Here is a 27,307-nt window from a genome sequence, read left to right as displayed (position 1 = left end):
GCGGATTCTGGTTGACTGTACCTGTTCATCATTCATCAGCTGGAAAATAGTAGAAATGTAAAACAGACAATATAAGAATCTTTTTTTCAGTGACATTTTTAAAAAGCAAACATTGTAGAATTGTTTTAATCTATCAATTTTTTAATAGAGAAATATATTTAAAAAAAAATTATGTTTGCTTTACATTGCAGTTGCAATTAGCTTTTAATTAAAATCTGATGGATATGAAATAACTTCAAATACTAAACCAATCTCTGGCAGAGTATGCACTGTTCTAAGAACTGGAATAGCCTAATGCAGTGAGATGCATAAATACATTTATGGTAAATGCATATGTTTAATTAATTTGTATGCAAGTATAAAAGAGGGATTAGGATTAAAGGGTTCCACATGATCTGATTTGGTCAAACAATATTTGCTTTTGTTGTTTGAACGTATTTACCGATAAACAACATATTTTGGACACACAGAGGCCTGTTCAAACAGTTGAAAGTACTATTGACACTGACAGTATAATTTATATTTCCCGTCAAGTCTTTCCCTGTGTATGTTTCTCAAGTACAGTATATCTTTTCCAACCATATGTCTTTTTTTGTGTGTGTGTCCTTTTAGGGTTTGTTGATCTGCTTCACTGACATAATACACCATACTGTAGCCTATACTACAGTGTGGACGACCTTTTACAACCATCATCTTTGTGTACTGGAGATCTTTGATAAATGCAAGTCTATTTTCTTTCTTTTTGAACAGTGGAATATGTGTTTTCAGGAATGGGTGAGATGCTCTTTAAAGACAACACAACGCTCTTGCACCATTGCCTGTCATTTCCAGGAAATATTGTAAGATTTTCCTCCAATGGTTCAATTTTATTTTATTTATTTATGCTGCTGATATATGTTCTTTAATTTCATTTCCTTTTTTTCAATTGGACATACACATCACACTCTAACACAGAAAACAGAGAAAGGGCCACGTGTGGAACCAATGAGAACATAGACACGGATTTTAACAACAGCAAACAAACAAACAAATACACATACATACAGACTTACGTCATACATACAAACATAGTTATATAAAGCTAAACGATGAAGTATCATAACTGGAGTATAGCAACTGTAGTATTAATTGTCGTAGTTTTAGCAGAAATGTAACCACTATAATAATTGGAACAATAATGTTATTAATTAAAAGGCGAAAGGAGTTATCCCCAAATAAACTTTTTTTTCTTCTTCCCATTTGTACACTTTCTATAGGCTCACAGTCTTTTTAAAATCTTTAGTCAAGAGTCCAATCCTACATACACGTAGATCCGCCTCGTCATTTTTGGGTACTTGTTCAAGTGCAACATACTGTATGAGAACATAATCGGTGACTTTCATGCGGAGCGGGATTGTCTTTGGGTCACACAAGATACTGTAAAGAACCACTGAAACAATTTGAAGCAGTGAATCTGTGATAGTGATAGGAACAAAGATTAGGTACAGAAACATCCTAACTGTTTCTCTGCCAAACCAGTCCGTCTGGCTGGCAGTCTCGACTCGCCGACCTCTGACCTTCCTTCAGAGGCACGTCTCCAAGCTGTGCAGAGGGCTCGCGGGGCAGGGGGAAACGTGCGGCGCCCCGTTGTCGCTCGAGCCCAGGTAGACGCGGCTCTCGGTGGCGTTGTTGTTGTAGTTGAGGGTGACCGGCAGACTCTGCTGCCTCAGCGGGCGGGACGGGTAGCGGGATCGCGGGGGCCTCTGGGGCTGAGAGTTAGGGACGGGGTGACGAAGCGCCACACGCACGTGGTTATGGTTGGAGCGTTCCGATTCGTCATCCACGTCCGTCTCGTCGATCAGGGGGATGTTGTGGACCGAGTCCGTGATGATGAACTCCGGGTGCGCCTGGAAGTCGTGAATGGAGTTCCGCGACTCCGGCCGCTCGATGCCGTCATACAGGGAGCTACGGAAAGCTTTCACCACCCGGATCTATACGTCAAGGGTGCGGGGTAGGAGATGTCAAAGGGAAGAAAATGAAGGGATCGAAAGGGACAGAGAGGTGGAGAGAAGTTTAGTCCCCCTTTTGCACTACTCGCACACTTTCAGCTAGCTGACCTGCGAGAGCTGAAAGTTTCACATCCATTAAGGCCTTTGGTGCAGTAGGCCTTTGAAAAGAAACAAAACTCCACAGCCATTCTATAGGCCTCTATAGAATGATGCCCAAAAACATAATTGAAATCCAAGTTGTAGTTACAAGAGGAAAAAGAAATCTCAAGATACAGTCAAGCTAACACAAGACAGCAAACACAAATCGTTCCAATACCATACATCGAGAATATGGTCTGTCAAAGCAGCCTTAGCCCCCTGTCTGTTTTTCATTTAATACGTGGATCTAATGAATGACACACCAATTTCAGCTTTTTTTTTAATGTAATAATAAAAAAGTTAGATTTCTTTTCTCTAACCTCTGATATAAGACATGTCGAATTAGTGAGCAAAGAAAAATTACCAGAGAAAAGTAAATAAAATAATAAGACACGTTTGTCTGCGAAATTCAAAAGTAGAATTACAACTTTCACTGTTGCCAGTTCAATACCAGGTGATTAAAATTCATGGAACACTAAGAAAAACAAAAAACATGCGAACAAACGACAGTAAACACACACAAAAAAATGATTTTGAAGGCACACGCCACCATGTGGTACAAACACACACACACAGAAACACGAAAAAGTGAGGTTTACACAACACGGCTGTGCACAGAATGCACAAACACAAAAACAACATACAGGAAATAAAGACATGCGTATTCACATACTGTTGGTGTTGACAAACTCTGTAATACAGATTGAACATTCTTGAAAAAACAGATTGCATTAGTGTCTGTAAGCATTATTTATTGTTCTGACATCAGTTTTCTATTCGTTACATTTATAGGGTATATTTGTCTTTTTTTAAATCCACTTCCAATAATCAATGGAGAAAAAAAATGATATAACAAAGCAAGGTATCTTTGATTATATTAGCTCAGTCTAATATGAGGACATTTAGAAGTTCTTGATTGCCTTGTTGTTTTAGAAAGAAAAAGTAAAACCAAACTCTCTATGCCCTCAAAAGTATGAACACATTAAATGGGACTTGTCTCCCATGCAACCATGCACAATAATTCAAGTTTCCTCTTCCCGTTCATGCATGGCATGCAAGTACGCATTCAATAGGAAAAGAAAGAAAAATATCAGTAAAAACATTGATCAAATTGTTCCACATTCCTTTTTCTGATGTCCTCGTTCTCGTCATGTGTGATTCTACAGCAGCCGTGGTAAAAATGCATCTTCTTGAAAAGAAACCATTCGTGTGTGAGTGTGTGTGTGTGTGTGACCATGCATGTTGGACCGTCACATTCATCAGACAGGATTTTTTTTCCCCGCTCTCCGCATTCTACATGCATAGCCAAACCACGCTTGGGAATGACCACAAAGCAATGTGACTGACAGAGGGAGGGGACTTCACAACATGGACACAACAGCACTTCTGCAGCTTTGTTTTTCCAAAGAGCCATTTGTTTTGTGGTTTATGCTTAATTTAAAGCTGTTTTCTTTGCTACGCAGCAATGACAGTGTAAACTTTCGAGTATAAGGCCCAGAATATTCATAATGGTTATGATATCAAAGAGGGGGGGAAAAAAAACATTAAAAATTAACTGCAGTGAGGATTCGGCTAGTCTTTTGTAATTCAGGCACTGGATGGAAAAACAGAAAAGGGATTGTGTTTGAAAAGCTCCAAACACATCGCATCAGAACTCCTCATGACAGACGGCAGGAGAAGGGAGGTGAAACACAGACGTTTGATGGATGGAGGTCTAATCCTACGGCACAAAGTCATTTTCTTTTGTTGTGGCGTGACGGCCAAACAAAAGCTTTTGAGAAGCAGCCCTCTTGTGCAACATCACCAACGAATGTCTACATTATTTTGTGAAACTAAAACTATACAAATATTGAATGAAAGTCATTTAGCTGGATCTTTCCCTTCTCTGTTGGATTTAAGCTAAGATAACATAGCACAAAATGCTACAAGACGATGAAACGAAGTCAAACACGAAAAAAAAGAACAACGGAAAAGAAACACTGGACAAGACTGACAGGACAGGATAAGACACTAAAAAAAGGTATAATAAAAAAGGACAAAATTGAAAGTGTACTCATACTTTCATTTTTAAAGGTTCATAAATAAAAGCAACTGAAGATTAACACTGAAGGGGAAGTGACAATGAAACCGAGGGGGGCTAATGCTTGCAGGTCTCTTTAAAGGGATTTAGAAACCCTCATAAACAGATCGCAGTCTGTAAGAAAGACTTTCAAGAAGATCGTGTCCAAAACTACAGCTGTTTTGTGACAATAAATCGTAGCAGCAGAGAGTAAGAAAGATTTTCTAATGTGTAGAAAATCAAGCAGCAACAATTAGCAGGACATTTTCATTAGATGACAAGTGTGGCGGGTTAGTGATAACACGAAACCTGTGAAGAGAGAGAGGAGAATCTGAACAAGGCGCACAAGACATGAGCAAAAAAACATGGCACACTGTAAGTATGCTTTTTGTCCTGAACGGGATAGAAAAAAATGTTAGCACTATTAATGCTAATATCCCTAATGTGAAAATGGCAGCAGAAACCATTATGGGCTTATACTCGCAGGTTTACAACAGTCAACCATTGCTTTCGTCGTACCTATGTTGTCAGCTTTTGATTTAGGAAACAGATGAAACATCTCCACTTTAGTTTCTCAATTCAGTTCAATTGTTGTTTGGCTCTTTCCAGTGAAATTCCCTTTAAGGCAACATTGATTTGAGGGTGAATTATTGGCAAATCAAGCAACGGGAGAATAAATAAAAAGGCAACAAGAAAAAGAAAACCATCTTGGCAGCATCAAGCCAGAATAAACAGCAAGAGCAAGAAATAAGTTATGAGGTAGCAAAAAAGAAAGAAAGAAAGAAACTAATAAGCATAATAAACTAAAAATGCACAAGTAGAGAGATGAAGCAGATGCTCTGATGATAATCTGCTCTCTCTCTCACACACACACACACTCAACATTCAGCAGACTAGGTGCGTTTGAAGGCAGGCAACAATGCACGCGCGTGTGTGTGTTGGTGTAAATGCTAAGCCATCTGAGTGCACGGGCTCTACGAGGTGCCGTTAACGGAATGTAAGGACTCACTCCCGGGGGCACCAGTTGCATTGGCAGTGGAGAGAACTACGTGAGAGGGAGTAGAATTATTGGTTACGTCATGGAGTTGGCTGAGCACTGAAGAGCGGCGTCTCACTGCACCCTGAAACGAACCACTTCTCTTGAAGGTACTCACTACCTCCATCTGCAGGAGAGAGAGAAGGACATCACACAGACAGGCGAATGAGCTCAATGAAATGAACAGGACTGGGGGGTTTAGGGAGGAACGTCTTGCAGGAAAAGCAGCATTTCATAAATTATTAATGTGCATGGCATGTTCGATGTTAAGGGTGTTTCTTCAACTATGAGCACTTTATTTTTTATTAAAACCAATGGATTTAAATGTTCTTTTTGTTTTATGAAACTCGCATGAAAACTGGATTGGAATGTATTTTAAAATAAGAAAAAATGGTGTCATTCTATCCTTGAAAGAAACCATATGTTTCATTAAAATATTACTTCTAATTACATCTTCTAGGTTTTGAATTATACAGATTGTGATGGTCTCTCAGTAGTGGACTAATTCCTATCACAACCAACCATATTGTCACTAGTAAAGTTAGCAAAAAGACAACAGTGTCAGTGAAAAGCATGCTTAAAATGAGAAATATGAGGTGGAGAAAATAATAAACAGAAAAAAAAATTGTGTTAAGTGTTACTTATTATGTTTTATTATAATTTCCAATCAAGCTGTAATTTTGTGAAATGCATTTTTAGCAAAGATGTTTCTGGTTTAAGTCTTTCTGTGTGGAGTTTGCATCTTCTCCCCGTGTCAGTGTGTGTCTCTGGGTGCTCCGGTTTTCCCCACAATCCAAAAACATGCAGTATAGGTGAATTGGAGATGCTAAATTGTCCGCAGGTGTGAATGCGTGTGAGTCCCAAGCCATGTATTGCGAAGGGTTGGGGAAAGACATGCTTGATTAAATTAATCAATTTAAATGATTAAAATGTCATTTCCACCACAGAATGTAAACATTTTGAGATGTGGAGGATATTACATTTGTTGGTTCAGAAAGTAAATCCAAAGCTAAAGTGCCTATGCTTGAAGAAACATTGAGCATACAAACCACATTAATATTTATAAATTCCAAAAGGCCAATAATAGTTACCAAGGACTGATATAATACATGGAGACGCAAGTAGAAGAGCAAAAAGGACTGAATAAAACAGCGTGATCAAGCAGCAGAGAGAATAAAGGATGAAGTGAGGGAGAGAGACGTTAAGATTTACAACATATAAAGCTTGTTAAATATTAATATTTCATCAATTTATAAAGGCTGGTGAAGAAAGAAAAATATGTTTGAGTTATGAGGAAAGTAAAGTTTGAAGTGTGCAAACTAGAGCATGTGGCACAGAAGGCATTTGGTATATTTTAAGGCAGTATGTGTCTAAGCGGGAACGGCTGTCCCTGTCAGAAACGACGCAAAAGCAACATTAAAACAGACAGGAAAAGACGGAGACTGAACGTCACCTGAGTCTGAATTCGGTTGAGTCCTCGGAACCACAGGATCTGTCCTCGTCTCAGCTCTCGCTCGGCATGGTCAATCTCATCTTCATCATCAGCTAGGTCTTCATCCGTCATCTCGTCTGGACCCGGCCCGTGGCCCGCTTCTTTCAGACACTTCAGATGATGTGTTGGCACTGATGCTATCACCTAAAAAATATACAGTCAAGTAAAACAAAAGCTGATATTTTTGAAACTCATTTTCTGTTTTTGAGAGCATCTGGCAAAGCGGTCGACTGCAGCACTTACCTGTCCCCAGACCAGCTCTGCCAATCCCACAAACAGGCACCAAAGCCACTGCTCCAAATTTAGGGGGGAACAGCTAAAGGGTTTCCCACCAAACTGCACAATCACAATCTACAAATCACAAACAGAGATATAGGAGTGGAATGGTTTTCTTTCATCCGTGTGTAAAGTACAAATGCATCAAAATATAAGAATAAGGGAAAGTGTATATTTGAGGTGCTGTGAGTTGTTTCCATGTCTTTTTAGCTTTCTTGCTAGTTAAAACGTCCTTGCCGTGTAACAAATTAATAAATAAAAAAATGAAACATTAATAGTTTATTTCTTAATGTGAGGTCATAAAAATGGCATTTACACATTAAAATGTATGATTCATAATAATAATAAAAGATTTAAAACAAAACGTAAAAAAAAAAAAAAAAAAAAAAAAAGGATAGCATACCATACTAAAGATATTATTTCACCTACATATAGTATCGTTCAAAGATTTGGGGTGAGCATTATTTTTTTTATTTTTTTTTATTTCAATACTTTTATTAAACAAGGACACATAAAAACGGTAAAAAAAATAAAGACATTTACAATGTAAGAATATATATATAGCAAATCAGCATATAGACGGGTTTCTTGTATACAAACAATACTGTTCAACAGGTGTTATATGCCGAGTTCTGCATTTTCAGCATCATTAATCCAGTCAAATACGGTAATTTGATAAAACATTTTTTCAGGATTCTTTGATGAATAGAAAGTTCAAAAGAACAGCATTTATTTGAAATATAATCTTTTGTAACATTATAAATGTCTCCTTGATGAATAAAAGTATTGATTTCCTACATTTTAAATCCATCTTTTTGGCGCTTAGTGTAATTTACAGCACAACAGCTCCGTGTCATTTCTGTTTCTGCTAGAAATGCTGTAAAGAGTGATGCTTTCTGCCGGCTAGTTGCGCGCGCATCTCTGTGATGACGTTGCACAGAAACCCGTATTAGAATGATTTCTGAAGGATCATGTGATACTGGAGACTGGAGTAATGATGCTGAAAATTCAGCTATCACAGGAATAAATTGCATTAAAAAAATATTATAATAGAAAACAGTTTTACTATTTCATAATATAACTTTTTTTTTACTGTATTTTGTACTGTAAATAAATGCAGATTTGGTGAGTGAGCATTAGAGATTTCTTTCAAAAACATTTCCAAACTAAGTAGTGGCAGTGTGCATGTGGCATTTAATTTATAAAGATCAATTAACAAGTAGAAATGGAAATAAAATAATCTACATTTAAATATCTATTTGTATGCGTTCACCTGTATTGCAAAGGTCCCCAGCACGATTGAACAGAAGATGGGGTTTGAGAAGATTCCATCAAACACGTTCCTCTCTCCGTGGATCTTACGGGCGTTGATCTCATTGAAGAGTTGCATGAGGACAAATGTGTTAAAGATGATGGTGTAATGTTCGGAGGGAGGAGAGTGAAGCGGAGCATTACGGCCGCTGTCTATATCAAAGATCCTCTCACCTGCACAAAAGGTCAGGGAAAGATGAAATTAATATCCAAAGACATTATAAATAAAAAAAACGAGTATGATCTTGTAGACGAAGACAGGCAACAGTGTATCCAACAAATACTGGTTGGAACGTACCTACGAACAGCAGAGTGAAGATGATGATAAGCTGGAAGATTGCATGTCCGAGGATGTTTTTCATCATGGTTCTAGATATGAGGGGGTTGTTTCGGCCGTAGGGCTTCCTCAGGAGCAGCGCTTCAGTGGGCGGCTCCGTGGCAAGAGCAAGAGAAGCAAACGTGTCCATGATCAGATTGACCCACAGCATCTGCACAGCCTTAAGGGGAGAATCCTACACACACACACAGACCAAAAATGAATAAAATCACAGATTAGATGTCAGGTTTTATTTTATATACTCTTTTTTGTATTCTATCCTTAGAATTTTGTGTTCAGTAAGATTTTTTTTAATGTTTTTGAAAGAAGAAAAGGGTAATTATTGTGAAATATTCTAGCAAATTTAAATATTGGTTTTCTATTTAAAAATATTTAAAAATGTTATTTATTCCTGTGATGCCAAAGCTGAATTTTCAGCATCATTACTCCAGTCTTCAGTGTCACATGATCCTTCAAAAATCATTCCAGTATGATGATTTGGTGCTCAAGAAACATTTCTTAATAATATCAATGTTAAAAACAGTAAGCCATTTAACATTTTTGTGTAAACCATGATAATTTTTTTCAGGATTCTTTGATGAATAACAGTATTTGAAATATAAATATTTTGTAATTTTATAAATGTTTCTGAAAAACCTTTCTGAATATAATACTTGTTTAATGAATTATTTTATATATATTAATGACCCCAAACTTTTGAATGGAAGTGTATGCATGTACCTGCGTGATGCAGGCACCAGTGAAGGCTACTATGACAGCCACCACATTCACTGTGAGCTGAAACTGTAAGAACTTGGAGATGCTGTCATACACGTTCCGTCCCCACATCACGGCCTTCACTATGCTGGAAAAGTTATCGTCCGTCAGGATGATGTCAGAGGCCTCCTTGGCCACATCTGTACCAGCAATGCCCTATGCAAACGGAGAAAGAGCATTCACACATCTATAATTCTCGTTTGTTGCATTTTAATACTGAATTAAAAAAATTAAAATTACACCTTTGTTTTCACACTCGGTGTGAATTTTCCCAGTTGAAATGCTTTTATGAAATGCACTGCAGGTCATATGAACTTTGCAAATGAACTTGAATTGTGGTTTGGAAGAAGGCTTTTAAACTAATCAAAGAAATAAACCTTACTGTCAATCAAACCTGAGCCCCACCAAAACCTTAAGTTTTAAAGCAATATTCATGTTCACAGAATCTCTCATATTTAGCTTCATTTGGACTTATCATTACACTGTGTAACAGAACCTAAAAAATATATGGTCCTCTCGCAATTTTTCATATATATTTAATGGATGGATCTTCTCACCATTGCAAACCCCACATCAGCTTTCTTCAGAGCAGGCCCGTCATTTGTGCCGTCACCGGTGACTGCAACCACCTGCCTTTGTTCCACAATAGTGCTGTCTATGATACCTGAACACAAGGTACACACGAAATAAACAAAAATTAATCTTAATAATCGAGATCAAAACATCTGTTCATCATCATCAACAACAGGAAAAGCACAGTATCTCTGCTCAAGTCAGCTTAAATGTCATCATGTCACTTTTGTATTGTACTGCATATGATTATGAGACCGTTCCATTAAAGATATAATGGAGATGTAATCATCTTCAGAAGAACAAGGGATGAACGCAACTGAGGGAGAGACTCACCTTTGACAAGTGTGTGTTTGTCTGTGGGGGAAGAGCGAGCAAGAACTCTGAGCTTGGGCCAAATTTTGTCAATGCGCTCTTGCTCAATCTGAAAAACATTTTTAAAATAAAAATGAGATCTACACATTTTAGTTTGAGGATGGTAGGATTTTTTCAATGATAAAAAAATAATTATGCTCAACGGAATGCATTTATTTAAGCAAACATTCAGTAAAAATACAAATTGCAATAGTGTAAACTATTATTACATATCAAATTAACTGTTTTTTTATTTTAATATGTAACTCATCTAAGTGAGTCAACTCAGTAAGATGCCAAAGCAGAATTGACTTCAGAAATAACTCTAATATGGTGATTTGCTGCTCAAGAAATACTTATTAATATTATCAATGTTGAAAAGAGTTTTACTGATTCATATTTTTGTGAAAACTATGATAGTTTTAAAAATATAAATATTTTGTAACATTGTAAATGTATTAACTTTCCCTTTTGATCAATTTAATCCATCCTTTTCTGAATAAAATTATTAATTTCTTTAAAAAAAAGAAAATCTTATTGACCACAAATGTCTGAACAGTAATGTATGTAACTACATATATCGTCACTAATCTTGATATTTTTCACTGGCTGTTGTGTATTCCATTTAAAATTGTGTGCATGTTGTGTCTTTAGAATTAATCTTGACAATAAGGAAAAGATTTATAATAATAATTCCTGTATAAGCTCATAATTATAAAACCTGGAAGTACTGTATACCTCTCCTTTCTCGTTCCTGATTCGCCTATTGAATTCCTTCCCATCTATACACAGGAAGTCGTCGCCAGGACTGATGATGCCACACTTGGCAGCAATGGCACGCGCAGTGTTTATGTTGTCACCCGTCACCATACGCACAGTGATGCCTGCTTGTTGGCACTTTTTGATGGCATCTGGGACCTGATTGGAATTACAATTAGCAAACTAGAACAGATTTCGGTGTCATAAATAACCCTCATATACAGCATCTTGTTATCATAAAATATTTTTTAGAGGTGTAGTATCTTAGATGGGAGAGCTGCAAACAGAGGAAACAGACAACTAAGTAAACTGGTCTGCATACCTCCGGTCGAACAGGGTCTTCAATGCCGACCACGGTGATGCAGATGAGGTTGGAGACAATATCTGCCTCGCTGTCCCAGTCTGGCATGGGGTCAGCTGGAAGCTCCCGATAAGCGATGCAAATCGTACGAAGGCCCTCGCATGCCATCGGTTCAATCACTTTCTTCACCATCTCATCTTTATCCCGTGGCTTAAAAGCACGAACCTCGCCGTCACGGGCCAAGACGAAGGAGCACCTGGGATGAAGGCAGAACTGTTTCATTTCCTTTTACACTGCACTGCTCATATTTACCCAAAAGCCAGCTAGAAGGAGGTGAGGTGTAATTGTTACTTCCTTTTAACACTTACACTCTTTTATTTGACAAACTGCAGTCTGTACATGCTACTAATCTTCAGAAAAAGAAAACTTACAATTTAGTGGCAACCTCAATGCAGAACAAAAAGTGTAAACCTCAGAATACCCATATACTCTCCATTCCTCTCCACTCTTCCAGCAGTGTAGGGTTCAAATAAGTCTCTGAATTCAATATGTATTGATCAAGGCTGATTTTTCCTGTTCTATTTGGCACCATCCAAAGATTAGGTACAAATTAGGCCTTAGAGAGAGATAGTCCTTGGCTTTAACTTTTTTTTACACAAATGGCCAGTGAAATAAGCTTAACCTCCACAAAATGTTGATTATCAATATCAGAACTTCAGTATCAGTTTTTAAAGAAGATTCTTGTGTTCACAAAGACTGCATTATTTTATCAAAGATACAGTAAAAAACTGTAATATTGTGTAATATTATTTCAATTTAATAACTTTTTAGTGAATTTCTGATCCTTCAGAAATCATTGTAATATGATGATTTAGTGCTCAAGAAACATTTCTTATTATTATCACATTTAAAAATAGCTGGCCTGCTTATTCAAGTGGGGAAACAGTGATACAGCATTGTCCTAGTGATCTCAAACTAAACTTTTGAATGGTAGTATATATAGTTCAAATACGTTTTAATACGTTTTAGTACATACAGACTACATGTCATTTTACCATTACAACATAATTATTGTGATTTAAAAAAAATACAGGTGGGACCAGCCAAAATCACCACGTACACGTACACAACAGAACTTACTTTTTGAGCAGGATCTCAGAGGCTCCTTTGCTGTATAAACGGAAGCTTCCGTCGGGCATCTGAATGACGGTGCTCATGGATTTTCGAACAGAATTAAAAGTGTAGACTTTATAGAGCTTCTCTTCAGGGATCTGCTCCCTCACAGCTTGGTAGTCCTGTTTCAGGTCCATCACGAGTGCCAGCAGAGCACACTCTGTCTTATTACCCACCTGTTTGGGCAGCCCACCTTCCTTATCTGCAGCCTAAGGGAAGAGGTGAAGAGAGAGGAAGGAATGGTGAATGAAAGGATGAAATAAGGGTTGTAAAACTTCGTAAAATCACTGCATGGCCTCTCTTGGTTTACTGCTTTAGTAAAAGCATCTCACCATTATTTTGGAGGTGTAGGCGCAGTTCACGGCAATAGCACTGGTGACGAGCTCCAGTGTCCGGGGGTTAATCTGATCTGGTGTTGGGATGTCACGGAAGTGCTGGTCCAGTATATAAATCTGCACCACCGTCATCCGGTTTGTGGTGAGGGTCCCTGTTTTATCTGAGCAAATAGCCGTGGCATTGCCCATAGTCTCGCAGGCATCCAAATGACGGACCAGGTTATTGTCCTTCATCATTTTCTGTGGAAAGACATTGATAGGAAGTGTTAAAATGTTAAGAGCACTAGCCAATATGAGTATGTGTGTAAATGAGACTCCCAATGGACTCGCAGGTGCATTCTTCAACATAACGTTACAGAAAATGGCAGTTATTAATTTCTGACTAACCTTTACGGAATAGGCCAGTGATATGGTGACAGCCAGTGGCAAACCCTCTGGCACAGCCACCACCAGAACTGTAACTCCGATGATGAAGAATTTGACAAAGTACTGCACATAAATAGGTGTGCACTCCGTCAGCCACACCCGTCCCTGAATGACGAATGTTTCGATCACGAAGTACAGCATCAGGATAATCACAGTGATGGCGGACATCACCAGACCTGAAATTATTAATACATCTGATTGCTAAGAAAGTAATAACACACCTAGTAAGAGCCCAAAATTTAAGACCAAATAATTGCAGACCAAAATGTACACTACCGGAAGAACTTGACCTAAAACATCCTAACAGCAGACCTCCCCACCTGCTTTCCCGATTTGCACTGCCAGCTTGGTGAGTTTGCCCTGAAGAACTGATTTCTCCTTCTTGGGCACACTGGTTTTTTTCTTCTCTTTCTCCTCCACTTCCCCACCTTCTGCACTCTTCAGAGGCTGCATCTCCATGGCAACAGCCTCATCCTGTTTCTTAGCTATAGTGGGTCAAAGAGACGAAGTGATCAGGCAGGCAGAATCGCAGGTAACTGTTGGAAATGTTTACAATAGCACTTACAATACTACACACTATTTTGTGGTTTGCATATACACTGTATCCTGCTCACACTATCATTATTTGATCTGACTGACAAGACATTTTACAAAGTAATTCAATAGGGATAAACCGATATGAAAACTTCGGCCAATTCCAATAACCGATAATTCTTTATATTTGAAAGCCGATGACCGATATATTGGCCGATAAATCTAAATCCAAACTTTTATATTATTTTTGAGAGCCTGATTACAAAAAAAAAGCCATTAAAAGCCATGTCCCAAACACATAAATACAACATATACAGTACAGTAGCCTAGTTTGAACCAGTGTCGGTTTTAAAATGAATTGTACACTACTAGGTTCAACTTTCCTTATCAAAATAAAATCTATTGCTTCACAAATAAATAAAAGAATGCTTAAATAATGCAAACAAGTCATTGGACAACATTACTTGTGTATAAAGAATCAAAATACATCTGTCATGGATAAATAAATTGGAATAGCCTCCACACAGACAATACTGGAATGGTTTTAATTAAACCATATTCTTGATGAAAATAATATGACAAAAATAAAAGTGCTAGTTATTATTAATAATGCATCAATGTTTTTTAAAAAAAAAAAAATCTAAAATTAAGCATTGCTTTTAATGCAATGTAACTGTATTTCCTTTTTGAAGTGATTCCAATCATATTTCATGCAATTCAAAACCACCATGGCCAACAGCGCGCATCTGAAGTGGCTTTAATATATCTGCCAAAAAATCAGGCCGATAATGATAACATTAAAAATGAACATATATAGGCCGATACTGATATGGTGGCCAATATAATAGCAGGATGACACTCATTACATGCAAAGTAAGCTGAGCTCAAAGTGACAATAATGTACTGTTGCATGCAATGATTTGAAATGTTCATTGTTACACTATTTCAAATACAACTTTGGAAAAAAATTGTAGGCAGTTTACAGTGTATACTGTGCGGTATGTAGTATTTGATTCAGAAATAGCCTGTATAAGGACTTCATCTCATCATAAATCTATCTGAACTCAATTCTACATCAGTCTTGAAAGTCACCTTTATTTTGATTGTTCTCCAGGGTCCCATCTTGTTTCCCTGTGAAATTTAATGCAGACATTTAAACGAAAACAAAAAAAATAGTTTCTGCTGCTTGAGGTCAATGCTGACATGAGAACAATAAAGTGCATGAGAAAGAAAACATAAAACATGGAGGGATAATATTTGACAGATATGGAGAGTTAAAACCAGGATGTCTGTTTATGAGTCTCTCTCTATTGTGAATGTCACCTACCATTTATGATGTTGTGTTCTTTGGCTTCAACACTGGGGAACTGCGTGGATGAATTACTATTGACCTCTGATAGAATTGTTGGATAGGACAAAAACGAAGGTGGTATGTAAAGACATAAAATAAAAACCTAAATGCTGAACAAAAACAATGAAAAATCAACTCAAATGAGTGAGCAACATTTCGGAGTATTTCAGTGCATCGAAATAGAATTGACCCAGAACATTAGACACGTTGAATCTGGATCATTCTATGTGGGTATTCAAGCAGAAGGATTTTTCTTTTATAATGTTCATGTTTATTCATGCTCAGTTTTTAATCATATATAAAATATATTCAAAGAACTGTCAGACGCCAACCTTTCTTGCAGTCTTTCTTCTCTTCCTCCATCTCTCCGGCCCCCAGGAGGGTGAAGATGATTCCCGTTTGAGAGTTGACACCGACAGCGGTCACCACCATTTTCCCTGACCCCTCCATTACATGAGTGCCTGAAAATTGAGGGACACAGAAGACTTTTTACAGTAAATATTTTCCCCTTAAAGGGGTCATCAAACACCAGTTACCATTTTTCATACCAACACAAATTCAAATAGCTTATTGGCGCCATCTCGTGACTCAAATGAGTTAGCAATTGACTGAAAGACTTCAATTTTAATTTTAATGTATATTTTGAGCATAGAATGACTAAAAGCTCAGGTGTCTCCAGTTAAAGGATATTTAACCTAAAACAATCAATTACATGTCATCTTTTATACAAGGATTTCAGGGATTTAAAGGTGTCATAAAAACCTTTAAATTCATATCCAAATAATAAAAAAACACTGTTGTAGAACAGCTACTTCATCTATAGGACTTAACTTGGTATTTGTAAAGTGAGGTTAAGGGGAAATATAAGCCTATAAATGTTCATTCGTTGTATGAGTCACGGATAACCTCCTCATGTAATGTATTGTGTTTGTTTGTTGTGCTCACATTAGCCCCTGCACTTGTCTAAACCAAGGATCAAAATTAAGGCTGAAGTCTCTTCCATGGCCTTTCCTCTTAGCGTGTAATACAATTAAACTGAGCCAGATTGCTTCTTTGTTCCCTGGTTCGCTGAACATTAATTCTTTCTTTCTTTACCAGTATTTCTGTCTTGTTTTCTAGTAAAAATATCGAAACACCCTTAACGATTAAAAAACTAAACAAATTATGGTTACGCTTTACAATAAGGTTTCATTAGTTAACTACTTAAGTTAACATGAACTAAGAATGAACAAGCATTTATTAATTTTAGTTAATGTTCATTTCAGCATTTACTAATACATAATTAAAATCAAATGTTGTATTTGTTAACATTAGTTAATGCACTGTGAACTAACATGAACAAACAATGAACAACTGTATTTTTATATAAATAAAAATAGATAAATAAATACTTTAACAAATGTATTGCTCACTGTTAGTTCCTGTTAGCTAATGTTAACGAATGAGACCTTATTGTAAAGTGTTACCCAAAAAACTACCCAAGAAGTGTTTATCACACCATTTTTATTTTATTTTAAGAATTACATCGAACACACTTTAGTGATGTTTATGACTATTGCCAATGAGAGAATATGTTTCACAGGGATATAAGACAAAATTACTGATTAAGACAATCATTTTTTGCAGCGTGCGTTTCCTTCTTCACAACAGAAGCCTTCAAACATACATGTTGAGAAGAGCCGCCTCTCCCATTGTGACAGAGAAAATAATTTGCGCTCCTTGATTAATTACACAAGCTGATGAACGCCAGAAAAAGCTTGTCAAAACAAGAAACAAGACGGTTCCACGGAAACTAGTCATTTTAAAGTTCAAAAATGTGTAGCAAGAGATAATTACTGGGGTAACATGGAAATATTAATTAAATAAAAAATACATTTTAATTGAAATAAAATAAAATAAAAAAGTAATTTGTGACGAATCATATGACGCCTTTGTACAAAAGGTCAGAACTTCTTGCTTCCAATTTTAAAATGCAATTTATTTATGTGATAGCAAAGCTGATATATATCTGTATATATCTTTTATAACATTATAAATGTTACTGTGAATTTGTCAATTTCCTTTATAGTGAACATTCTTTAATTCACCGTTTCACTCAAATATTTGCTGAAAATACAGATAAACCAAGTGATTCTGAATTGGACACTCAAGGAAGTTAATGATATTAATTTTTTTTTTCTTTTTCCGCACAGATTAGTATTCACTATTCTCCGTTAACGTCAATTTATTTATGCAAGCCCATTCTAATCAGGTTACACATGCATTTTTCACATAAATGCCTAAAAGCAAGTTGTTTCCATAGATTCCATTTCCCATTTTTCTTTCACAGTTGATTATGTTGAGGTTAAGGTCGTGGGTAGCGCTGTGTGTGTGGCCAAGCGGAGAAACAGATGCTTCTCTGGTGAGCTGTGATCATTAGAAAGAAGTGGCAGAGCAGGTCTCTGGAGGGCCGAACACAAATCTGAGCCCTTCTCCAGGAAGCAGAGATGAGGGAAGTAGCTGATAACCTGTTTATCAGACCTGAGGGACATTATCTCATTAAACCAGTCAATGAGATTTAACCCAAGCACTGTGCAACCTGAGTGTTAAAGTATTGACAAAATACTTTGTGAGCAAAGTACCCATCCCCCCCAAACAGCAAATTGGTTCAATTTAGATGGATTTCAACAGTGTCATCCTAAATTAATTGATATTGGTGAATATCCCAAATCATCCCAAATCATCTGAATTCTTGAACAGATTGTGAATATCTTTCAGTATTTGGATGGTTCTGAATAACCAGAACTATTTATGTAAAAAAACACACAAACATTCATCACAACCTATGGCCATATGGCCGACCCAGTCCACACAACCCCACGCAAACATATGTTCACTTACATAACCTTTACTCCCTACCTGACAGCAGCATGGGATCCTTGTCGATGGATTTGCCTACGTGATCAGACTCTCCGGTGAGGGAGCTCTCATCGATCTTGAGGTCGTTCCCTTGGATGAGAACACCATCCGCAGGCAGGAGGTCGCCTATGGGACCCCAGAGTGACAGTAACAGATCAATTACATCTTAGCGGCTTTGGATACTACTTCCTCTAATGAATGAAATATTCAAAGGCATCTTCACATTCATTCTCTCTCTCTCTCTCTCTCTCTCTCTCTCTCTCTCTCTCTCTCTGCATAATTTAGGATTTTAAAAAGATTCAACATTTATATGTAAATGATTTACTTCACGACAGGTAAATAGGGTATAAAAAAAGTAATAGACATCACCATGCTTCCCGAGTTGATCGATTACATTAATAATATCAAAGAAATTTTGTTTTACAAGTTTTTAATTTTATATTAAAATATGCAAAAGAGCGATTTTGGATTTATCACTCAAATCTGAAAATAGTCTTTCCACTAGTTTGAAACAACACTATAGTTGTATAACAACATACCGGTAATAGCCCAAAATCTCAAAACTGACGATAGATTTCGCCTGTAGTGTCTTGCCTTAAATACACAATTAAATTGTTAATAAAATATAAAAATCATTCGATTAATTATTAAACCACCAAAAAAGATTATACTACCTTTTATTTCATTTTAGCATTTGTTTGCACTCATTTTTCATTTTTAGCATTATTTGTGGAAATGAAAATTGCCATTTCATTTTCAGGGTTACAGTTGTCGGCACGTCACTCAACAATAGGGGGGGTAGCGTTTAATTTAGATGCAGTTTTGTGAATTGTTCTTTTAAACTGGTTCTTTTTAGTGAGCTGTTTGAACTAGTTCTCCAAATCAGACTGAACCAACTGAAGTCAGCTCAGATATACAAGTTACTCAGTCAAACCTCACTGTCGGACGTGCCTGACTAACACTCCAACTCATTCAGTCCTCTAGTTAGTCCAACAGTACACTGAACTGAGAACAGTGTCTGCCGAGGGTCATCAAGGGGGCGAAATGTATGTAGGATGTAGGAGTATAGTAAGCTTAGGTGAGAGTTGACGCCTCTCGCAGTTCAAACAAATAGGGCAACAAATTCAAGCTCCTCCACCATTTCTCTTTAAGAATTCTCGTTTTAGACTTCTAATTCGTGACCGGTGTTTTGTTTCGGTCTATTTTCTGCGCTTCCGCATTCATCAATACGTCATACGTTGGGTCAGAGGTCACTCTTCCGACGGAACTCGACTCGCATATGGCCGTTACCTGAAGCCAGAGATTATAGTTTATAAAGTTATAAATATGGATTTTCTTTTACAAAAATGCATCGCTTCACCTCAGAAGGCCTGTACTAACCCCGTATAGATTACTTTTATGATGGATGGATGTGCTTTTTTGGGCATCAAAAAACAAAGTACCATTTACTCCCATTATAAAGCTTGGAAGAGCCAGGATATTTTTTTATATAACTCCGATTGAGTTTGGCTGAAAAAAGAAAGTCATATACACCTAGGACGGCTTGAGGGTCAGTAAATTAAGCCATACTTTTTATTTTTGGGTGAACCAACCCTTTAATTCAGAAACATTGTTGCATGCAACATGTCTTTTATAAATTAAAAAAACAGGTTGAGGAGACAGTTTTGAACTCTACTGACCATATTTGATTTGGGCAACATCCCCCACCACCATCTCAGCCACGGGGATTTGAATGACTGTGCCGTTCCGCACCACAGCGAAGCGTTGCTCCTGCTCGATGCGGCTCTGCAGGCCACGGAACTGCTTTTCTTTGCTCCAGTCATTAAACGCCGTCACCAGCACCACGCAGAACACCGAGAGCAGGATAGCTGCGCCCTCGATCCAGCCCGCCTCCGCCTCTCCCTCGTCCTCCGCACCTGCACTCACATTACTACATGCTGGAGAGAGAGGGAGAGAGAGGAAAGAGATGGAAAGGTAAAAACGTGTGGGAGGACAGGGAGTTTAAGTGTCTACTTGTGATCCTTGATGTTCTTTTATCTATCCATCCATCTCTCACTCCATTCCTTTTATTCTTTGATTTGTTAGCTATCCATGCAACTATACACTATACTGGTACTTGCACCCAGATATGGTCGTAAAGTAACAACACAAGACACGCAAGAGCCTTTTAGAGACAAACTTATGCTAAAATGTTATGAAATAAACACATGTACAAGTTGCAGTGTTAGTATTAGCAACTTAAAGACCTTTTAATGTGAAATTTAAATGAGGCTACGTCATAAAACATATCACGTTTTTCCTGAGCTTCCGGAAGGACAGCCATCACTGTTCTAATATTGATAGATTTTGTTTTAATTTTTGATAATTTTTACTATTTTATCACAGGATACTTAAGACCAAGTCACCTTCACTGTCCCCTCCAGGCGGCTGGTAAAAGGACAGTCCGAGGGAAATAATGGCCGCAATTTCCAGGATTATAAGGGTAACATCCTGTAGCGCCTCCCACACGAGCTGAAGGAAGGTCTTGGGCTTCTTAGGAGGGATGAAGTTCATTCCAAACACCTGTCGACGTTTCTCCAAGTCTGCAGGATTGTCCGACAGTCCTTTTGAGAAGGAAAGGTGGCAATAAAAGTCATTGTTACCTCTCAAATTTTACTAACAGAAATTCAGTGACATTTAAAAGTCATTCAATTAAATGTAAAATACCCACACCAAATTGTCCACCTGTAAAGCCAGAAACATTTTCACAACTTTTTCCCTCCAAATTTAACAGGATTTGTTTTAATGCAAAAATAGTCAATCCAAGAACTGGTGTAAAGTTTGAAAACCCCTAAATTCATTCATTAATGGATTTTTTTCTCCATGCAAACGCTTTTGAGAACTTCCTGGATTCTCATTAGTCATCACTCAATTCTGTTAGCACCAATCCCTGACCTCTCAGGGTGACAGGAGGGGAGGGAAGAGGACATTACAAGAGAACACAGGGCACAGATGGTTAAGTCAGTGTGTTTCGGATGCACCACAGGGTGTGATTTTTGGCAGCAAGACCCAGACAGACTGTCACACTCTCTGAATCCTCACCCTGCCAATCATCACCTGCTGCCCCTGGCAACCTCTCATCTCCCATCAGAGCTTCCCTTTCACTCACTGTAAAGCCTAATTGAGTTACTCCAAAGGTTTGTAGGAAATCATTTCCCTAACTCATTCCAATTGCCCCAATTAATTCATTCAGTCTCTGTTCATGGCACAATATACGCAAGAAAATTAAGACAACTAAGATGCAGCAATGCAATCCTCTTTCTACGGAATACTAGCATTGAAAGACGTTTGCAGTACATCCAGCCCTTTCTTCTACTCTTTCATCTTTCCATCCATGCCCGTAAGCTTTTCTTTTTGTATCCCTGTCACGGTTTCTGAAGAGAGTTTTTTCAAAGAGCAGCATTAAAGGAGGAAAAAGAGCTTTACAATAAACGTAAAGTAACCTCGTCGTGGCTGCCAAATAGCGATGTAGGCAGGCCGCATGACTTGGTCTGAAAGCAAGTGGTCGGAACAAGATGCGAATCAATGTGATTATCAGAGCGCAAAGTAGGATCATCTACCCAGAAAAGCCACAGCAATAAAAGATTCAGAGCAAAATCATTCTTAAATTCCTTTAATAACTAAATTAACTAAACATTCCCTGCTGGTGGAATGACCTGCTTAACTCAACCCGAGCATTTTAAAGAAACGGATAAAGATGCAACTAATAATACTAACACTTTATATTCTATGTATTTTTCCATTTATGAAATTTTCTTTGACCTTTTGTTGGCTAAATTGCTTCTTTTGTTCTCCCCATTTGTAAGTCACTTTGGGTAAAAGCGTTTGCTAAATGATGAAATGTAAAAGCAATATCAACTCTGTTATGCTCCATAACTTATAAAGCTATCTAATAAAACATGAAACTATGTTTGATAAATCCCATGATGTTGCATTAAGGCACATTTCTGAAAAACTGGGACTCGAATTTCTCAAAACAAAAAACTCCTGCAAAGAGGAAAAACAGCATTACAGAAAGATGCTCTCGTCTGATAACATGGCCAATGTCTGCTTTCAAAAGCGGATAAAGGTGCCTGGCATTTGGTATTCTTTCTGTGAAGACAGGGTTGTTTTGAAAAGAAGTGTTAGTGAATATAAGTGCATCTGGATTAGGAGTTCTGTCATTATTTACTCATCCTCTGGTGATTCCAAACCTGTATAACTGACCGTCTTCTGTGGACCACAAAATGGGCAGTTTTGAAGAACTGAACTGGTTGCTCTTTCACATGCAGTTACAAAGAATGGGGACTTAGTCTTTCAAGCTTTAAATAGGACATGAAAGCACCATGAAAGTAGTATCATAAAATTGTCCATAGAATTTTGTGCACCACATTAAAGTCTATAACGGCTTAAATTTTGGTCCGTTCCCGACACAACATTATTGTACGGCTACAGAAGACCTATATGAATATGTTGCACAAGTCTAATGGACCACTTTTACGATACTTTTATGGTGCTTATGCATTTTCTGATAAAAGCCTCAGTCCCCATAGGGACTAACTGCATGGTACACAGCAATCAGTAAAATATTCCATTTGCTTTCCACGGAAGAAATAAAATCATACAGTTTTGAATGACCTGAGAGTGAGTAAAAGACCACTGAATTTTTACAATAGATGAATAGCTTCTTTAATAGCTGAAAATGTCTGTATGTTTCAGGATGCACGTGTGGTCTTATGTAATTGAGCAAGAGATATGGTCACATGTCGAAACTAGTGCTACTCACCATCTGCAGGTGAAGTCTTGAGCCTGTGACAGATGGTTTCTGTATCTGTGTAGCTCTCCTGGATCTTCTGCAGGGCCTCGGGTCCCCTGAGCTCCATCAGCGAGCACAACTCGTCCACGGTCATCCCGAAATCCTCATCGTTGCCTCCTCTGTCCATCCCTGGCTTCTTAGGGTGGAACTCTACCGTGCTGTTGCCCAGATCCCCCATGATGGTGTGTTGGTTTTGGAAGACTGGCAGCTTTTTAGCAGACGCTATGAGCTAAGAGATGGGTACCTGGGAAAATGTGTTATCTCTTTTGTACTATATATATTCGTCCTCACCTATTTCTAAGATGTTCTCTATGTAGTTCTCCATATTGAGACATGAATTGTCAGTTTGTTTGGGGATTTCTATTCTATGGTGTGGTAGCAGGGGTTCCCCTGAAATATCCCCCCATAAAGAAAAAATCAGCAAAAAAAGTGGTAGCCATTGTGCCAATCCATCTCTATGAAGACCAAATGAAGCAAGTGTTACTGATTATTAAACAATAAAGGGGATCTAGTGACAGGAATAACGTCGGTAAATAACCTGAGAAACAAAACAAAACAAAAAAAAGGGGAAAAAAAAAGAATGTTAAACATTCATCTCTGAACTTGGTCAAACCAAAAACACACAGCTGTGAAATTCAAGTGAACAAGATTCCACCTTAAAATCTTGAGACAAAATAGACACGTATACATTTATTTAATTAAAAATAATGTTATAAAAAGCATTATCATCATAAAATATGTTTTAAAGATTGCTAGACAGACAATGATTTGAGGAAAATAATTTGAAATCAAATCTATTTCAAAAAAAGGTTTATTTTCAGGCTCATTAATCATAGGCTAATAACCATTATCACAAAAAAGACAATGATTTGAGACAATTTTGCATGAAATTTTGCGTGAAATACTATAAAATTGTTTTTTTAAATGCTATTGTATGGCTTTTCAACAATTTCAACTGTAAAACATTTATGAAACATTAGAAATCGAAAAGGCAATATACAAAAAAAAAACATCATTATTGTGGCTTACCAAAAGTTGAATAAGGAAAATTAATTGTGAGAAATTTAAGCATTTATGACAACAATCTCCATCTCCTGGGTAGAACTTTTTTTCTATCTATCTGCCTTCATAATATATATGAACAGATATAGCCTAGTTGAATGCGTGTTAGTATAATTATACTTATGGTTATTGTTTATCCTAATAATTGGGTACCCTGTATCTCCTAGGCTACTTAATATTTAAACCTACTTTTCCTAATTACATTATGAGCATATTTGTTATTTTGTCCAATGGCGTCGTTCAAAAGTCGACAAAATAATGATTTAAACTAAACATCTCGAAATGTGGAGGTGGCATTTCTCACCGAGGAGTCACAGGTGTAGGTAGTTTTGTGGGAAACAAAGTAGGCAAGTGTTCATCATGTACACCTACTGCAATGGATTGTTTACATAATATCCGATGGAAACCGAGGACAATTACTCTTTATCTAAACGCCTTTTGAAATACTCTCTCTTGATAAAAGCGTTGTATATGTGCGTCTCTCCCCAACCCATGTAGGCTACTTTACAGTACCGCCTCTCGACGCAAAATCTGCCTTCACTCACTCAGTCAGTACGAGACGCCTGCGCATGCGCACATAAACACTTGCCCAATCCCACTGCAGAACAGATTTACGAAGGCAACACTACCAGCCATCAGGCCTGCAATTTTGGATGACATTACAATCCGCTTGAGCTCTGCGCCTCCATTTCCCTGCTGTGACACCAACTTTACTGAACATTTAAACCCGTAATCTGTGTGCGCGCCTCCTCATCTTTTATTAAAAATGGCCAGAAGATTCCTCAACAAACACGCTCTTTAAACAAGATGATGCCCTTTCCTGGTAACCTTCAGGAATCAGATGTTCACCTTGGTCCACTGTACAGCTGCTCTGAGCTTATGACAGAGCCGGTAGCATTTGTGTTATGATTTATTTCGATTTAATCACGGCAAGAGGAAGGTAAATCAAATGTATATTAAACGCATTTAGAGGGGATTAAAATGAGATGCTGCACAAACTGACCAGACAGCAAGGTTACATCCATCCACCACCTGCTTTTCAGTCTACCCAAAACTACTTTTTTTCTTTCATTTTATTTTTATCTATACAGGTAGCCTATATATAAATTCACAGCTCTTAATTAAGTTTGTGGCACAATAACGAATATTACTATTTTTAAATACATGCTAGTGTTGAGAATGCAAGTCCTGATTATATATTTCTGATTATAATACTGTATTATTATGTATGATTATTTTATTATTATTATTATTAGTCTATATATTTTTTTATTTATGCTATATTGATTATTACCATTTTATTTTAATGGCATTAAAAACAATTGTTAAACAATCAGGAATAGCTACACTCATGGCAAAAAAAATGTCATATTGGTGAATAATATCAGCATAAATATGTTAGGCGTACAGTAAATGATGATGATAATTTCCATGTAATGCACCCCTACTGATATTATAATAATAAAGCACTTTAATTATAGGCTACATTAGCAGACACTCGACTGCAACAAATAGACAAACACATAAAACATACCCTGCTGACACCTCAAGGCACTTGTGAACATGTATCCATGAACAAATATATTCACTCACCGCGCAGGCCATGCTCCAAGGACATTTCACGTTGAGCCGGAAAAAAGGCAGGAAAAACGGAATGATATCCAGTGATTTATCCTCAAATCATGGCCATCATGGAGAACACAAAAATGAAAGTCACATCATTTGACCTTTACGCTATTCCAAATGCAGATGATGCGCAACGGTGCAGAATAGAAATCAAATGAAGGGAGCAGGAGGCAGCAGACGGTGGTGACCACTTCATCTTATGCGGAAGAAAACCTGAATGATGCAGATGAGATTGTACCATGTCCACATTAATTAATCTGTTAAAAACGGCGTATTGTGCTGTCGGGAACGTAAAGGTGGGTCGTTTTGGTCACATCGTTGCTGTTTTTTTGGCGCTGATTGATAGAGTGATGGGTGAAGGAGAGATGTGGGTCTACATGCTGATGATGCCAGTTTGACGCGCATCTCGCGGTGATGATGGCAGCAGTAGCAGCATCCGAGCGCCGGAGGACGGGGGGGTGGGGGAGGGGAGGGCGAATAACCTCGCTTCCCTCCCTCCCTCTCTCTCTCTCCGCAATCCTTTCCTTTTCCCGGTAAAGACGAATTCTACTATGGCGAAGGCTTGCTTTTAAATATTCATAACCCAGGCGTTTGCCTTAGGAAGGTAACCAAGCAAGGTAGCAACGAAACGTCAGCACGAGTAATCAATATTCATAAGCAGAACATTCGCCATTGGGTGGTTGTCACGATACGTTAGCATGATGTACTTAATATTCATAATTAGAACATTCGCCATTGGGTGGTTGTCACGATACGGTAGGCAGCATGATGTAGCTTAATATCCATGGAACAGATATTCGGCATTGGATGATTTTCACGCAGCGTCAGCATGAATTTTTTAATATGTGCTAATTTTGCATGTTAGCGCAGAATAATCGCTATAGCCTACACGACACACACAAAAAAATAAAATAAAAAAAATTGAAAAAATATTTTGTTAAAAAATAATAAACACTAGACTAAGACAAAATGTGTCATAGTTCAGCCAACCATAATTAATTAACTAATATAATAACAATAAAACAAACAAAAAATAAAATATTCGATATTGCTTGATGAATTTAGGCCTACTCTCTCCCTTTTTCGGCTGGGTAGGTTGCATTAATTATTAAGCAAGTGCTCATGCAGTCTGCTGCCTGGTCCATTAATAAAACATCCAGACAAAGGATTTAAAAAGAGAGAGAGAGCCTTGGTTTAATTAATATTAATTTCAGTTTCAAAGTAGCTAGACTAAACATTATTTATTAAATAAATAAGAATGTTCGTGTTGTGTCATCTGTAATGTTCTCCTAAGGCAAGTGGCTCTCTCTTGAAACCAACACGGAATTAATTAAACGGCAATTCATCGACTGGCCGCTTGAGGCTGGCTGCAGAAGTGAGTCAAATCTGTATCTCCCCCATGTTAAAATGCCCAACTTTACAGCTGAAAAAAACATGTTTACAGCCTAGTTCTCTATGTGGCTTTGGTCTATACCGCTAATCTTGCCCTTCATAACAACTGTGAGGGGGGTGAATTTTTTTATAACTCATCCGTTTAGTTGATTAATATTTAAAGTTCTGCATAAATAGTGTGTCCACTTTTGAGTGACAGGTGGATTCCCGCTGATGTCAATGCTAGCCGTTTGTCTGCTGTTAGCCGTCACTTCACCTCTACAAATTCCAGCTGCTGAACTTGCCATCTCTGCCGTGTT

General features: G+C 37.6%; 1 protein-coding gene across 6 annotated transcripts; it reads right to left on the bottom strand.

Annotated features, from left to right (window-relative positions):
* Positions 1-321: 321 nt before the first annotated feature.
* On the bottom strand, positions 322-26,169 carry atp2b3a (ATPase plasma membrane Ca2+ transporting 3a). 6 transcript variants are annotated; one of them, XM_079638786.1, is made up of 23 exons: positions 25,584-26,124; positions 22,899-23,466; positions 20,500-20,697; positions 19,774-20,031; positions 18,095-18,220; positions 15,529-15,657; positions 15,173-15,238; positions 14,938-14,976; positions 13,632-13,796; positions 13,273-13,487; positions 12,883-13,125; positions 12,518-12,759; positions 11,399-11,633; positions 11,056-11,235; positions 10,300-10,387; positions 9,951-10,057; positions 9,358-9,549; positions 8,599-8,812; positions 8,263-8,474; positions 6,957-7,064; positions 6,675-6,857; positions 5,262-5,348; positions 849-1,970 (listed from the first exon to the last, which is right to left on the bottom strand). In XM_079638786.1, exons 2-23 carry the CDS (start codon positions 23,104-23,106, stop codon positions 1,563-1,565), a joined length of 3,903 nt encoding a protein of 1,300 aa, XP_079494912.1. In that variant the 5' UTR covers positions 23,107-23,466; positions 25,584-26,124; the 3' UTR covers positions 849-1,562. The 6 variants fall into 6 exon arrangements, with proteins under 6 accessions (XP_079494914.1, XP_079494915.1, XP_079494912.1 ...); XM_079638790.1 differs by having other exon boundaries at positions 853-1,970; positions 5,195-5,348; XM_079638788.1 differs by lacking the exon at positions 5,262-5,348 and having other exon boundaries at positions 322-1,970.
* Between the last annotated feature and the right edge of the window lie 1,138 nt (positions 26,170-27,307).

This window comes from Phoxinus phoxinus (genome assembly GCF_949152265.1).
Source record: "Phoxinus phoxinus genome assembly, chromosome: 15".
NCBI lineage: Eukaryota > Metazoa > Chordata > Actinopteri > Cypriniformes > Leuciscidae > Phoxinus > Phoxinus phoxinus.
The sequence above is the reverse complement of the archived record's forward strand: the minus strand, read 5'-3'. Positions and strand labels throughout refer to the sequence as shown.